This window comes from Astatotilapia calliptera, chromosome 8 (assembly GCF_900246225.1).
Source record: "Astatotilapia calliptera chromosome 8, fAstCal1.2, whole genome shotgun sequence".
Taxonomy (NCBI): domain Eukaryota; kingdom Metazoa; phylum Chordata; class Actinopteri; order Cichliformes; family Cichlidae; genus Astatotilapia; species Astatotilapia calliptera.
This window is the reverse complement of record NC_039309.1, coordinates 21505041-21520941: the sequence shown is the minus strand read 5'-3', so window position 1 is coordinate 21520941 and position 15901 is coordinate 21505041. Positions and strand designations below refer to the sequence as shown.

Below are 15901 nucleotides of genomic sequence, written 5' to 3'. Positions count from 1 at the left end.
CTCAGAGCGACTTTGATGAATGCACTTTATTCTTTCTTTCATCTGCAGTGCTACTGACCACTGCAGTATACAGATCAGACTGTGACTGCAGACCCAGAGCTTAAGCAAAAACCTGTAGCTCTAAAGCTCAGTGATACTTAATGCACATCTACTGTGTTTGGGTGCTTCTTATCCAGGTGTGTGTCGTCCTTGAATTGTTAGCTTATTGCTGCAAACAGAGCATTTCTGGACAGTAAACAATCCTCAGCATCCAAATTGCTCCCAGATAAATGGACCACAGAGCGAAGCCTGGCCTCTGGCTGAACTCTGGATCCAGGTCGCGGAGGGAGGTACAGCAAGCCTTTGATCAGCGAAGCACCTCATAGCTCACTTACACTCATGTGGTCAACTGACTGCAGGTCAGGTCCAATAATACCAGCTTATAAATTATATCAGTGATATGACTGTCATCATGTAGTTACACTGAAGTTCTGCTCTTTTCTTTGTGAGTTATTGTCCCGATAAGGTTGATTTGAAATACCTTACATTATTGGACCGCATAACGGTTGGATGGATTATAGACAACACTGACTGTAGTTACCTTGAAGTGTGTAGACCTAAACATAACATTATCTGAGGATCAGTGGGATTCCTTTCAATTTAGGAGAAAACGCACACAAAGAAAGAAAGTATCCCGTCTGAGCCGCATGACCCACATGCACCATCATCAAAGAAGAAAACCACCGAGCTTTTTGTGTCTTTGCTGACAGACCCAGCTGCTACATGTGAAACTACTGAGAGAGACAGGAACCAGCCAGCTGAAAGAGCCACCATGGTCTAGGTCACAGAGTTGTATATCATCCGTGATGGGCAAGTTACATAAAAATGGTAATCAGTTACTCTGCAGTAGCCATCATCAAAAGTACAGCCTTACATTACTTCATATCATTTGACTATCTTTTAATATCCACACACGCCATAGATAGTATACATTAATATAAAGGTGCACAACATGACAGCTCCCCAAAAGAGGTCAAACATCTTGTGATGCTCCCCTACTGGCAGGCTGCAGTACATGCCCCCGCTGTCACATTTAATACTTTGTTTTACTTGGCTGATAGTGACCTACAGCTGTTTTCATGTGATCAGGCAGGGGATCAATAGGGTCCACGGCCCTCTTAGGGACACTCCCAATAGGGCTTAAAAATCTGGGACTCTCCATAAACTGAGAGGTGAAACAGACACTTTTCTTTCTCAGCTCCATAGACTACCATGATCTTCACAGACACTTTGTTTTACTGTTTTTCATTATTGATATCATTTAATATTAGTAATTAATTCCATAAAGAATGATGTCAGTGAGTTTAAGGGGAACTCTGGAGTTGCTACCTGGCTCCAGTTCAGTAGTTTGGAGTTGTATTGATCTCCTCATAAAACTCTTTGCTTTAAATCTTCAAATCTTCCAATGTTTTCTAAGTGGTTGTAATTGATCCTTCAGCAGTACCTTAAATCAGTGAGCAAGCAAATGAAACTCCCTGTTTTAGTCTCCTCAGGCTTTCTGATGCTTGTCTGTGTTTGCATTCCACTGAAATGTATGTGTGAGCTTGTGAGAAGAAGAGGAAAAACTACACATTTAGCTACTCACAGCTTAAACTTTAAGAATGATACTAATCCTGAAACATGGAAAATCTTAAAGTAAATTAAAAAAAACTTGAAAAGCACATACACTATGTGTCACAAATGATCCTATACACTCTGATGCCCCCTGCTGAATGAAGGACCCTCTTTTCTAGAGGTGTGGGCCTGGAACAAGGAAGAGCCCTGCATCATGGTGGAAGAAAGTGCCAGAAAGAAAACTAACCGGGAGAGATTAAATAACACAAAGTCTGCAAAAAATGAATAAGCAAAGATTAAGTGAAGAAGGAAAACATGTAGTGCCAGAGAAAAAGAGGCATTTTTCTTACATGTGCCAGGGGTCTGTTGTGGAGAGCAATGGTGGGTCTATACTGGTGGAAGTCAGTCTGGATCACACACACTCTCTTTTCCATCCTCACAGCTCACAGACGCACATGCTGTCTTCACCCAAGCAGGTTCTGGGTAGATAGTGAAGAATGTGTGTGTGCTCTCTTGAAGCTGTGGGAGTGTGTGTGAGAGTGCTATGCATGCTACCTGACCCTGAGGGAGGGAGGAAGGGAGGGAGATGACGAGCAAGCAAAAAACAAGCTTGAACACCCCCACGCCGCTCTAAACCCTGATTCCACACATGCACACATTTCTCCTCTTTGCTCAAAGCGACGCCACCTTCTGACAAAGGCATAACAAAAGAAGACAGACTGGCAGCTTTTACCGCAACAATGTAGCACACACATACTACAGAGTGGCTCATTTGCAACCAAACTGTGTTGTGCATGTGACATTATTATTTTCTGTTTTTAAAATAACAAATACTGAATTTTAATGGTGAAAAAAACCCATGCCAGAAGTTGTAAATTAAAGTTGTAACAATACCATGAAAAAGCAGCGTCACATTGTAAAGAATGCATGCACAATGCTTTTTGTATTTTTTGGATTATTGCAGGAAAAAAGTTAAAAGTAAAAATTTCTGGTACTCACACAAGTAATTCACAAACTTCAGGCTATGACTGAACTTACACTAGCATTTCATATTCTCATTTATCTGCTAATTGGAAGTCTCTAGGACCTGCAATAGCTTCATAATTCATGCATATATTTTATTATTACTTATTTATTAATTAAACTACTTTAATAACTTAATAAATACCCCTGTGTATTTTTGTGTGTGTGTCATTTGCTGGATAAAGATCTGTTGCACCTATTGGCTGGAGGCAGGAGGAAATCATGCACAAAATGATATGTTTACCTTGCAACACAGGGAAAATGACAGCAGTGGGTAATTTATCTTGTTTCATCTTGTGGGCATGAAAAGAACAGATCCCCGAAGTTTTTAATCAAGCTGGCAGGGAAACTTGGGATTTTTTAGAGGCTTATTGTCTATTGTTTGGCTTATGGCTTGACTCACAGTCAAGTGGATGTCAGCATGCATGCAAAGCTCAAGAAATTGATCCTGTGCTCATAAAAAAAATATACTTTATGTCACAGTGAATTTATTTTTTACCTTTATAAAGAGTAAAAAGTCACATTTCTGTTTGTTTTTACATTTATATTAGTGGAAATACTAATATATTCTGACTGAATCCAACAACAATGTGTAATGACATGCCTGAAGACAATGATCATTAACTCTTGAGCTCTGCTAAGCTAAAGATTTTAGCATCTTCCAGCTTGTTTGGTTTATATGGTGCTCAACTTTGTCTAACTCATGCTTCCAACTTTACCTGCTCCAAATGATTGGTTCTGGATGTGTTTATTCAGTGAATAGTACAGTATTTTCCCCTGAGGGTGGCTGGCTACCCTTAGAGATAGGGTGAAGAGTTCAGTCATTCCAGGGGGGCTCAGAGTAGAGCCGCTATTCCTCCACATCAAAAAGAGTCAGGTTAGGTGTTCAGGCCATATCCTATCATAAAGAGGCTATCAGGATAGACCCAGAGCACACTGGTGAGATTATATCTCTTGGCTGTCCAGGGAATGCCTCGGAGTTGACTCACTGTTCAATTCTTCCAACCAGCATTTGACTGACCAAGTTCAGCAACATGGCGTTTGCATTTTGGAGAAAAGCATGGGAACACGTTTGTGGTGGGTGGAAATTCCTCTCTGTTTATTTCTGTCTTAAGTCAGTCTCTATTGCATATGCAGACAGGGACATTTGTGGGACCATACATTACGCTTTAGCTGACAACTTGTAGGTTTGCTGCTTCTCAAATGAGGCAAATGGCTTCCTGTGTCCGAGATTAAGAAATTTTAAAGATGACAATATGGGCATTATATTGTCTAGTTATTAATTCTTCATTTATCCAAATTTCACTTCCAAGAGAGACCTGGCATCATGGCAGTAAACGTCAAAACAGATTTAGCATTTAACAAGATCATACATTACCGTGACAAGGAAGAAAGACTTTTCTATGTGCAGGATGATCCAAGATGACTCAAGCAACAACTCATTGTTTTTCTGCAACTATCGTGCTAACTAGCTAGCTACCTTTTCTCAAGCAAAGTTCCACAAAGAAGCACAAATATTTGATGAGCACAAACTATTTTTAACCAATTTTATAGAAAAAGGAGTAGGAAATACTCTTTTTACATGTTTTCATTCATGTCCCATTTTGACAAACCGTGGTTTTCCAATGTCAAAATGTGATAAACATCTTTGAGGTATGTACAAGATTCCTAGTCTCCTAGTGGTAAGGAAAGAGACTGGTGCAAGTAAACAATTAGTATGTGGTTGAGTTAGAAATGTTTAGTGTTTTGCTGAATGGTGTTTCAGAAGCTTTTCTTTTACAACAGTTTGCTACACATTCGACACATTTATCACATTCACTGAGATCTAAATTGTTAAATATCACTTATCAAATAAAACAAACCTTCTACTGACTGTTTGCAGGAATCCGCCTTGGATTTACATAACTTCACTACATAATGAGGAAGTGAGACAGCCTGTTGTAAGGGCGGCTGTAGCTCAGGAAGTTGGGCAGGTTATCTACTATTTGGAAGGTTGGTGGTTTGATCCTTGGCGGCTCCGGTCTGCATGCCAAATATCATTGGGCAAGAGACGCATACATGTGAACGGCAGATCGAGTTCAGCAGAAAAAAGTGATTGTGTGAACGAGGCAAGTTGTATAAAGTGCCTTAAAGTCTCACCGGTAGAGTAGAAAAGTGCCACATAAGCACCAGGCCATTTGCTATTACCTAAGCGTTCTGATCCAAAGCTTTTAGATGAGCACTTGTTTGTGTTGTGCTGTGTTGTTGAGCTAATCTGTGGCAGAGATTAAAGAGTATAAATAAGAGCTGTTTCGGAAAGATGTAGTAAGATGCACAGCCAAACAAGTGAAAGTCTACTACCTGAACATCACAGCACCAAAAAATATGTTAAATCCATGCTAACACACTGTGAGCTTTGCACATTTATCTTTATTTACATTTGCAAAGATAATTAGGGGATGTAATCCGACTCATCTGCCTTACTTTGGGCTAAGTTCATAAATAAATAAGGCACACAGTTGCTTGTGTTTAAACAGAAAAGCAAAGAGGGCCTTAAAATGTAGCAAAAAATACTTTTCCATGAAACAGGAGGATAATCACTAGCTTTACCTGTTAATTGCAGTAATCCAGCTGCACTCTATGACATGTAATTATAGTTTGATTTGTTTTGTATCTACCCACTTGCTATAAAAGAAGCAGGTTCTTATTCCAGGCTTTTTGACAGATCTCAGATCAGCGAGTGCTTACTGGAATCAAGAAAAGAGGTGAAGTACAAAAGGCTGAGTCTGATCTGGAATCAGAGTAAAGAGGTGGCACTTCTGCTCTTAAAGTCTTGCTCTGGTTTGTTTATAGCAGGTCATCTGCCTGTGCATGACGCATGTTTATGGAATTTTATTAATTAAAGGTTTGAGTCGGCTGCTGAATCTTGACACAAAGATTACAACTCTGGCAGGGAAACAAGAAGAGGCCCCTTGTTTTAAACTGTGTCTGTTCATCCAGAGACACTTCACACATTTTGTGGTCTCAGTTCACAAACACAATAAAGGGATCAGACTAGAAACCATTAAAGTGGGACACTGGATTTAATCTGTGTGGGTAAATGTGTGTTGCACATGGAAACAGATTTAGTGCACAAAATCACAGGAACCACAGGATACAGCTAGCCTGGCTCCATTCAAAGCTTTTAACATTAAGTAATAGTGATAGTCAATTTATAAAGGATTGTTACTATTGGTGTCGATGGGTACGATCACCGTGTAGTATTAGCATTTTGGTCGCCACCATGTAAAGTAAGTAAGTAAAGTAAAATTTTATTTGTATAGCACCTTTCAAGACAAAAATCACAAAGTGCTTCGCAGAAAAACGAAAACATAAAAGCAGAAATCAATCAAAAGCAAGTTTAAAAAGATGGGTTTTTAGCTGTTTTTTAAATGAAACCACTGAGTCCACAGATCTCAGGACCAGCAAGCCCTGATCACATGACCTCAGGGACCTGCTGGGGATGTATTGATGTAAAAGATCTCTGATATAGGTTGGTGCTTGTCCATGCAGAGCCCTGAATGTCAAAGTCAAAATCTTGAAGTGGATTCTGAATTTTATGGGGAGCCGGTGCAACTGGATCCGCAGGTGTAACGTGGGAGGATTTAGAAGATTTGGTCAGAAGCTTTGCGGCAGCGTCCTGAACAACTTGCAAATGACCCACAGAGGCTTTACTTAAACAAGTGAACAAAGAATTGCAATAATCCAAACGAGATGAAACAAATGCATGGATGACCATTTCCAGTTCTGAGCGTGAAACAACAGGACTCAGCTTAGCAATATTTTTTAAATGATAAAAACAGGAGCAAACCAATAAATTTGCATGAGTGTCCAAAGTCAGAGCTGAGTCAAAAGTTACACCAAGGTTCCTGAAGGTTGTTGGCTTTTTGGAGCCTGAAGTTAGCGTATCTGAATAGAGGGCTGAGTGTTAAAAGGTCAAACTACTTTGTACACCCACCGTTGTCACTTCTGTTTTTTAATATGAAAACCTGAGACGAGGTGTTTATGGTACGATGTTCTTCGTGCGACAAAGCTGGTTTAATGTGATCGTAGCTCAGCAGATGATGCAACAGATCAGAGGAAATTAATTCTGTACTGTCCTTTAGTCACTTTACAGCTTAACCTCTCTCTGCTTTGAAGGCCAGCCATCCCCAACCTTTTTTGCACCACGGTTCTTGTCCGACAATATTTTCATGGACCGGCCTTTAAGGTGCCACGGATAAATACAACAAGACCAAACCAAAAAAAAAGAAAATGTATTCATAACTAGTGCTGTCAGTGTCAATCTCGTTAAAATGACATTAACGCCATAACTGCATTAACGCGGCAAATCTCCGTTAGCAAGTTAGCGCAGATCAACCCGTGCGTGGGGCTGCATGGTGACGGCGTCAACGCGTTAGCGTGGTTAGCTCATTAACGCATTAGCGCCGTGCACGCACGGTCGATCCAACTTCTTTTCTTCTTCTCAGAATACTGGGGGGAAAAAAATAAAAAATTGTGGCCCTAATCGTCTTCCGTATCCGTAGATTTTAGTCTATGGCCTGTCAAATTTTAAAAATATTTATGGTTAATGAGTTTCAAAATGTGTAGAAAAACTTAATACGGGTTCATATTTATAACATTAACTTTCTTTCCTCCCTTTTTGCTTCTTCCATTTGACTTTTCATGTTTTTGGGGAAAAAAAGGACAAACCAGAGCACACACAACATTCACCCTAATATTTCCTCCTGCAAGGCCTGAACTACCAGGCTGCTTTCTTTTGCAACTATGCTTCCAGAAATGTTGGAAAGCCCACACAGAAGATTTCATTTACATCCTGGCTTATCTGGACCCTATACACATTCAGCAAATTTCATATAACTGTACATATTTCTGTTTCAAATTGTTTTAGAGTCCAGCATTTTTGTAAACAGGATCACTTAAAAAAAAAAAAAAAAGCCTGATACAGTAGTGCTGAATGTCACCTATACTTTTACTACTTCTTTCAAGGCTACAAACCTCAATTCACATTGTTCCACATTCTTGGATTTTTAAGCAATATAAAAATAAAAAGCATCAGCTTTAAAAGGTCATTTAGGAGTCTGACCTATTACTCTCCTCAATAAGATTCTCAAAGTCACCAAAATGTGGTGTCCTATTGAATCCTGACATCCTGGAGTAACAAATTAAAAAAGACTGAGCACATCAAATCAAAGAAACAGTGCATGGTCTCAATTTCTGCTGGTAGGTTGACTGATGGCTTTAAATTTATGACTTACTCATAATAGCAACTATATAAAGTTAGGAGATCAGACAAGCTGACGGCACCTCAATCCTCTGATCCTCAGGGATCAGATGGGATCTAAAAAAGACAGGTTTGAACAAACAGTTATCTTTTTCACACCAGCAAAAAGTCGTCCTTGTTAATATTTTAGCTGCCTGAAGCTATGATTCACAAACCAAATCTGAAAGCTCTCTGCATCCAAATATGAAGCATTAACATTACACAGCAACATATAGCATATATGCATTTTTAATTTCCATGCCTTTGATCTGAGACAACTTAAAAGTTCACAAACGTTACTTGAAACCGGTGACTTGGTGTGACTTTTGCAGGTATGTAAATAAAGACAATCCAGGTTTTATGACAATAATGCTGTTTGAGATGAAAGGACAGCGACCACTTTCATTTTGGTAAGTTTTGTGGGAGCAGAAAATATGAGCTCATATCACCCCTCCCCAACCTTTTGTGGTAAACTTATTATCCCGGTGCAAATGTGCCATAGCCTCTAAGAAATGTGCAGCTCTTTACTGACATCAAGTGGTTAAAATGACAGATGTGTACCTTCTTATAAATATTCAAATTTAAATATTCAGTACTTGGTCAAGTCTCCTTTAGCAGGAATTACTGCGTCGTTGTGGTTCGTTATGGCGAGCTGCCATCAGCTCTTTCTGCATCTTTTTGTTTGGGGCCTTTTCGTCGTGACAATACTCCATGGGGATGGGGTTCAGGTCAGGTGAGGCAGTTGGCCAGTTCCATACAGTATTAATGTGGTCAGCGAACCATTTGGTCCTGCAGTAGTTTTAGCATTGCAGCCAGATACTGATTACTTTTGTTCAGCTGGATTCACTATCACACAGATGCACACATGAAGAGCTCTCAAAGCTCCTACTAAGCTGCTGTGTTGACTTTGGACTTCACAAAACAGAAGATCAACCACTGCCAACAGCTACCGATGACTTTACAGACTGTGGAAACAGATTTCCAACATCTTGAATTCTGTACCTCTTGACTCAAACCCTTCATCTGAAAATAAAATCCAAGCTCTACTCATCTGAAAAAGTTGGGTCTAATCCGAGCTGAGAGGGATGATTTTATTCCACTAGATGTCACTGTTGGACTGAGAACATCTTATTAGGCTGTTCACAACTTATTTTCATATAAATGCCAAATGTAAATATCAGACTTCTGGTAATTTAACCATTTGTTAATACTAGCATGAAACACAGAATGCTTCTGATTGGTCAGGTCTGCTTCACCGGTATTACTTTTGAATTTGGTTCATTAAATTTCTCCATCCTCTGGAGGGAGGTCAGACCTCCTCTTGTGTAAACCATGTCTAACGAGGCCCAAAACCACCAGAGAGAACCAATTTTTATTTAATTGAATTCAGTCTACAATGTTTTACAGTTTATTTTCTAACCACATTTTTCAGGCTTCTGTTCTCTCCTTTACGGCAAATTTTCCTCAAAATGATGAGATCATAAATAGGATTCTGTTTACAAGAATATACATGGCAGTATCTATGAAATCTTTGCTGTGCAAAAGGAACAACGTCTAAAAGACTTTCAAACTACGTGTGACCAGAGTGAAGTCAGTCCGTAAACAATTAGCCTAAAATAAGTAGAAAGGAATGGCACTTTAGGGCTACTAAACCAAACACTGCTTCACTACTCTCCTCGATACACAACCACGTTCTTGTCGGTCTCATGAATCTTGATCTCATAGAGCAGGCCGGGCGGGAGAACCTTCACCATGTTGTCCCAGATGTAAACAGCCACGTTCTCTGTTGTGCTACGTGGGCAGATGAAAAAGTTTCAGTGAGGAAAAAAAATAAATAAATAAAATAAATCTGTAATAAGACCGGTGACAATAGCCTGAAAGGGTACACACCTGACAACAGTAGTAAAATATGGAACATCCTTATCCAGGTTTTTATGGTCCAGTGGACTCATGATTACTTCCTGCAGGGGAAGCACTGGTTTTAATTTAAAATGTTTCAATATACTGTACACCAACTGGGCAGTTAGTTACCAACTTCACAGTTTGTTCCATACAAAGCTAATGTATGTCATCCTAAATGTTCTGTGTAAAACTAACAAATGCCAATTTTAGTCTGCATGTTGTAGAAGTAGTGCACAAACCAACTTAACATAATAAAAACTGTCTATAAACGGTTAATATTTACAACAGTTAAGACCTCAGAAAACTATACAATAATAATTTTAATTAGCACATAAGTAATTGAGTTATTTACTGTCAAATTGTTAATAAAAACTGAAAAATTAAATTAATCTTTGCATCCAAAACAGCTTTTATCAAGCTAAACAGTCCAAAACAAGTCTGTTTTTTTGAGTAAAAATTAGCCAGTTTTTAAATTCCATTAAGGGAAAAAAGTTACCTCAATACATTTCTTCAAGTCAGTCAGATTCATGACCATACCAGTTTTAGCATCAATCTGAAAACATATACAGAAAACACACTTGTTCCTGAAACAGGTTTTCCTATTTATTACTAGGGTGACATGGATTCCTCACATAAATGTTGCAGATACCTTTCCACGCACAGTTACCTCCACTGTGGAGAGAAACGAGAGCGATGAATGAAGAGCATTACACTCCTAATATAGTTCGTTTAAGGGAAGGAGTGTGACAAACCTTTGTAGTTGTGTCCGTGACCGTTGGGATTGTTGCACTTTCCGTACACTTCTTTATTCTCCTCATCACTCAGGTGAATGCTGAATGAGATGTGAAGGAATAGTCAGGAAAGCCTTTTGGCCAAGATAGTCAAAAGCTCTTTAATGTGCATTTCTAACAGTCATGTAGTATAAAGAGATGACAAAAAGTATTTTGATTTTTAACAGTGTAACTGCCACATTATGTAGGTGTATACCAGGTAATGTGTTATTGCTTAACAACAGAATTGTACACCAAACAATATAGTAAAAGACATTTATTAGCACAGCATAAACTGTTGATCTAGATCAGGGCCCGAGGGCCGGTGTCCTGCAGGTTTTAGATGTCACCCTGGGTCAACACACCTGAATCAAATGATTAGTTCATTCCCAGGCCTCTGTAGAACTTCAAAACATGTTGAGATAATTTAGCCATTTAAATCAGCTGGACACATCTAAAACCTGCAGGACACCGGCCCTCGAGGCCTGGAGTTTTGACACCTGTGATCTAGATCTAATTAAGTCGTCTCCAATTAATCTTTGGATAGGCTCGTAGGCACGTAAATGCAGCATGAGTGGATATTCACGCGAATCTTTCTCTGAGTTTAAGCAGAATGTGGCAAGCAACAAACGCTTTAATCCGCTAAAGAGCAAGAACACGGGTGTCAGTGACTTCCCCCTGCTCCAAACAATCCACATCACACTTATTCAGTATCCTAATCATCGCGCTTCACTTCTCCACGATCCTCCATCCACGACACACGGGATTTTACTCGCTCTTGTAAAAACACACTTCAGTACACGTCAAACGCAAACCCTGCGCCACCAGGTGAAAGCTACTTTCATTCGGCGCACTTCTGTGTGAGTGCTTTAAGAAGGTGTTTGAAATAAACCCGCTTTCGGGACGACTCTCTATCAGCCCGCTCCCTCCCTAACGGAGGAGGGATGGAGGCGATGTACCTGTGAAGACGGTGACAAGCGCTGAAGCTCTCGATTCTGCTTATGTATCCGATGCGCTCCGCTGTGCTACTCTGAGCAGATGACCCTGCCATGATGTCACGGCACAAACACAAAGGGGGCGGCTTATATCAGCTGATAAACCGGAAGGAGAAGGTATAAAACCGTGACTCAAGCTGTAAGGTCATTGGCGCAAATCAGGGGCGTTATTATAAGTCACATGATCTACATAAGCAACAAAAACCCTCAGGTGAAATTTGGAAGACCATGAATACATAAATACTCATCAATATAACACATTTTAATGCTGTAGATGCACATAAATAGATGATTACACGTGAAGGTCTTATCAGCAGGTAGTACCAGGTGTCCAACTTATATGCACGACACTGTATTTTTATCCATAGTCTTCTTATCCTGCTTACACATTGTGATTGATTTACAAAAGTCAATATACGTGAGTCACTGGAAACAAAAAAAGAGTGGTGCTGATCTATGGGTGCATCCTTTCGGATACGTAAATATTATTAATAGAGCAGCTGCTGCAATAAGTTATTATATTATCAACAGTTATTTGAATAGAAAAAGTGCAATGGACATCATGAAAACATGAAACCTAATGTTATATAACACTTTACAACACAAACAAGACTCTTTCCCCCACATTTAGTTGCTGGTATCCAGTCATCCTGCCAATAGCAGTATAGCACTGTCAGCAAAGTCAATAAAGCCACAAGCTTAAACACAAATAAACCCTATTTCACGTAATCATCCCCCATGTTGATGTCTGGTGCCAGCAATGACTAATAGGATGCGGTCAGCATTACCTGAGATACACAGGAATAAGAGGAAGAAGACGTCTGGGAGTTATTTAAAAAACAATGATCATCTGACAACCAAGCATGCACGGAATACAGTGTATGAATTACGAACGGCAGGCTTAGAAAATAACTCAAAGACAAGAGCATAAAGTCATCCATCCGTCCTGTTCTCCCCTCGGGTGAACACAGTAAGACAAACAAGCATTCACACTCTCACATGCACCAGTTAATATACCATGCATGTCTTTGAACTCTGGAAGCAAACTAGAGCACTAAGAGGAAAGTCACAAAGGCACAGAGAGAAAGAATCAATTCAAAAGCTAACCTACATGTTCTTCTAAACTATGGAAGGAAATGCTGAGAAATATTTGGTCTCTGTTGTTATATATTAAGAACTTTGTCTTACAACAATTTTAGAGTGGTCTTGCAGTTTCTCCTGGCTGTGTCATTTAGTTTAATTGTGAAACAACATCCCCCTGAGAAAACTTCTAAATGCTTCATTTGTTTGCTTCATTTCGACTGATTTAATAGGGAAAGCTGTTTTAATCACATACTGCAGTGTAATGCTGTGTTTGGTTTCCTTCTGGAGTAGGATTACTTTGCCACAGTGTCATTAGTGTGTGTAGCTGCTTCCGCTTTATAAGTCCTGCATGACTCTGTGATGTGAGTGCCACACTGAAGCCCTGTGATTCCTTCTTTGCATTGTGGTGATCTTAAAACCATCATTATGTATATATGTGTGGGTTCCTCAACCAGATTGCCTTAAAGCTGTGTGATTAATTCCAGCATCTAATCCCAGTGTAGTGAGCGTGCTCTGCTTCAACTAATCCGCAATGGTTAATGAGACACTGTTTACTGCTTACTCTGTCTAATCCAGGAAATAGATAATCAACAGAAACAGGAAGTACAATAACCCTGACCTCTGAAATATTACTGTAGAAGCTGTAATATTTTATTCTGATGGAAACTTTACAGTGGGTTTTAAAATTATGAGTTTCAGAACCATCATTTCTGCTTTATATGTTTTAAAGTGAGCAGCACCCTGTGGTGGCCTGCTATCTGACCCCCTCAAAATCAGCCAGATTTTTTTTTACACCATTACTTTAGTATATTTAATAGGCACTTAAAGTACACAACCCCTCTTGTGTACTTCAAGCGCCTATAATTCAGAACATTGGTATGTATGGTAAATGTGGTAAAAAGTTGTTTTCAATAAATATAACGTATATATTTAATAGTTACCCCTGACTAATCATTAAACTGGCAAACCTTCACAAGACGAAAAAAATGAACATGATGTAAAGCTTGTGAAAAGGGACAACGCCGGTCTCTCTCTCCAATTCTTTTTGTCTTGGTAGAAATCACGCAGAGATGTTTCCATGTTTTACACAATCCTTTTATGACCCATTTTCCTTACAGATGCATCTGGAGATCAGCACACGGCAGTCCTATTCTAAAGGCTGATCTAAAGAATTCCACACAGCAGTTGCAGGTATAACCTCTGGTCACCTACTCCTACAGTAAACACCCCCACAATGAAAATACACAGGTACAGTGGCCAGGGGTGCTGACCCCCATCTCCTTTTAAGGTAGTGTCCATTGGCAATGGTCTGCCCCTCACCCTCAGTAACTCTTGCTTCCTGCCCTGGGGGTGGGGGTTGATCGTCCTTCTGCCCTGTACCCCAGTTCTTTGTTCCCATTCCAGGCCTATTTTCTATTTTGTATACCCATTAACCGCCATATTGTAATATTAAAAGCAATCCCAAACTATATTCTCTTTAACTCTGATGTATATTAAGGAATCTATTCTCAACAAGCTGAAATTGTCTATAAAGATGTCTCAAGCCTGCTCCGGAAGACAGGTAGGTCTGTGGAAAGGTGTTGTTGCATTTTAATTTGTGTGCATATAACAATCTGATTTTGTGCTTGTAGCTTAGCGTGCAGTTCTTCTTCTTTGATGCTTAACAGCAGCTAACATCCAGAACGATGCATTACTGCCACCTGTAGGATTCTCCAGTCATTTAATGCCACTAACCAGTCATTGTGTTTGCTAATGAGCATCAGAGGGTAAAAGCTCTATCTTAGCTGCCTGGGTGGATGCTAGACTGAGAGTGTGTTTAGCATGTCTTCAGAAAGACAAGAGGGAGAAAGTTGGCACTTAAGTGGTTAAAGCCTCTGATGCTATGATTCCTGGTGCACCAGGGTGTTTATAACCATTTAACTTCATTAAAAATAGCAATGTGACTCTTGTATTTTCTGAGGCAGATGTTGATATTTACTTTGCTAGGTTTGAGCGTAAAGCTACTAAACTGCTACTAATGTTGCAGTTACAGTTAGCAAGTAAGGCTCAGGGGGCTTGCTTTCCCCTGTTTCCCAAGGTCTAATTTACAAAAACTTGAAGAGTGCAATTTTACAAGCACATGAACCTGTACCAGAAGCCTAGAGAGCATTTCCAGGGTATCCAAAACCATCTAGTCAAACCTACACAGACTTTACCAGAGGGAAGGGAATTTTTTTCGTTGGGGGCGTTATGCATCCAGGGCTATTGATTTAGCCATGGTGCAAGACTTATGCACTGAACTGTGCCCAAATGTACTGGGGTGTATTTAGATGAACAAACTGTCAGTCATTGGTGTCAGACTAATCGCAGGTTGACAAAATCTGCAAGATTCCTCTTCCTATAGCAAAGTTGTCACTTTGCTATGCTCAGTTCATGACGACTTTTCCGGCTTTAACTATTTTGGGTAACCTGTATGTATACCATGGCTCTTGCTGGGCCTTCTCTGTTGTTAATGTTTTTTTGTTGTTGCTTTTTATGTTCTCAGCCCACAGGAACGCTTGTGAATGAACAGAAAGCTATTTCTGCAGACATGTTTGTAATGCTAGTTTATGGAATGATAAACCTCTGATGAAAATGGTTGCACCATGGAGGGCGATGCTACAGGCAAAGTGAAGGTGTGTCAAGATTTATAGGAAAGTAGGTGTAAATCAGGTGTAGCACCGTCATTCTTTATGATTAAAATCAGATGGAAATTATAGCTGGAAGGAACGATCTGAAACCACTTAAACGTAGATGGTGCTGAACCGATGCTGAGTGCTGGCTGTTTTATAACTGTTGGAGTAGAACTGTATGAAATTTGGTGCAAATTGGATTTTGTGCTGAGGGCGATGTAATTAACAGCTAGAACTACTAAAAGAAATGCCACTTATGTTGGCTGTCAGCAACATTTATTGGTGGTAAGAGGCCTAAATCTGGGCTCAGACTGAATGGATACACATAAGAGTGAAAAAAGGCACATAAAAGAAAGGAAGGGAGAAATATAATAGACAAGAGCCAAAATAACTAGCTTCTATTCTTCCATCTTTATGGTTAAAACTAGGTGTTGGTCAAGTAATGGTAGTAGTGCAAGTAACAGTGTTGGAAAAGGGTAATTCTGACAGTAGGCTGGGAATTTTCGTTCTCACAATGAGTGGCCACAGACACTAATGCCAAGCTACATGTTACTGTACAAACACTGACAAAGTATTTGCTGCTTTCCCTCTCTTTTTTTGCAT

At 39.7% G+C, this 15901-nt stretch overlaps 2 protein-coding genes across 3 annotated transcripts in view; both read right to left on the bottom strand.

The window, feature by feature from the left end:
• Window positions 1-2111, bottom strand: part of LOC113027706 (myosin-16) — a 56833-nt gene extending 54722 nt beyond the window's left edge. The window contains exon 1 of the mRNA XM_026177416.1: window positions 1944-2111. Coding sequence (XP_026033201.1) covers window positions 1944-2027 — 84 coding nt within the window. The 5' untranslated portion in view covers window positions 2028-2111. The remainder of the gene's footprint in view (window positions 1-1943) is intronic.
• A 7051-nt stretch (window positions 2112-9162) lies between these two features.
• pts (6-pyruvoyltetrahydropterin synthase) lies at window positions 9163-11646 on the bottom strand. Of its 2 annotated transcripts, none has more exons than XM_026177412.1 (6): window positions 11529-11646; window positions 10552-10631; window positions 10449-10471; window positions 10296-10352; window positions 9788-9858; window positions 9163-9688 (listed from the first exon to the last, which is right to left on the bottom strand). In XM_026177412.1, exons 1-6 carry the CDS (start codon window positions 11618-11620, stop codon window positions 9565-9567), a joined length of 447 nt encoding a protein of 148 aa, XP_026033197.1. In that variant the 5' UTR covers window positions 11621-11646; the 3' UTR covers window positions 9163-9564. The 2 variants fall into 2 exon arrangements, with proteins under 2 accessions (XP_026033197.1, XP_026033196.1); XM_026177411.1 differs by having other exon boundaries at window positions 10467-10471.
• Window positions 11647-15901: the final 4255 nt, after the last annotated feature.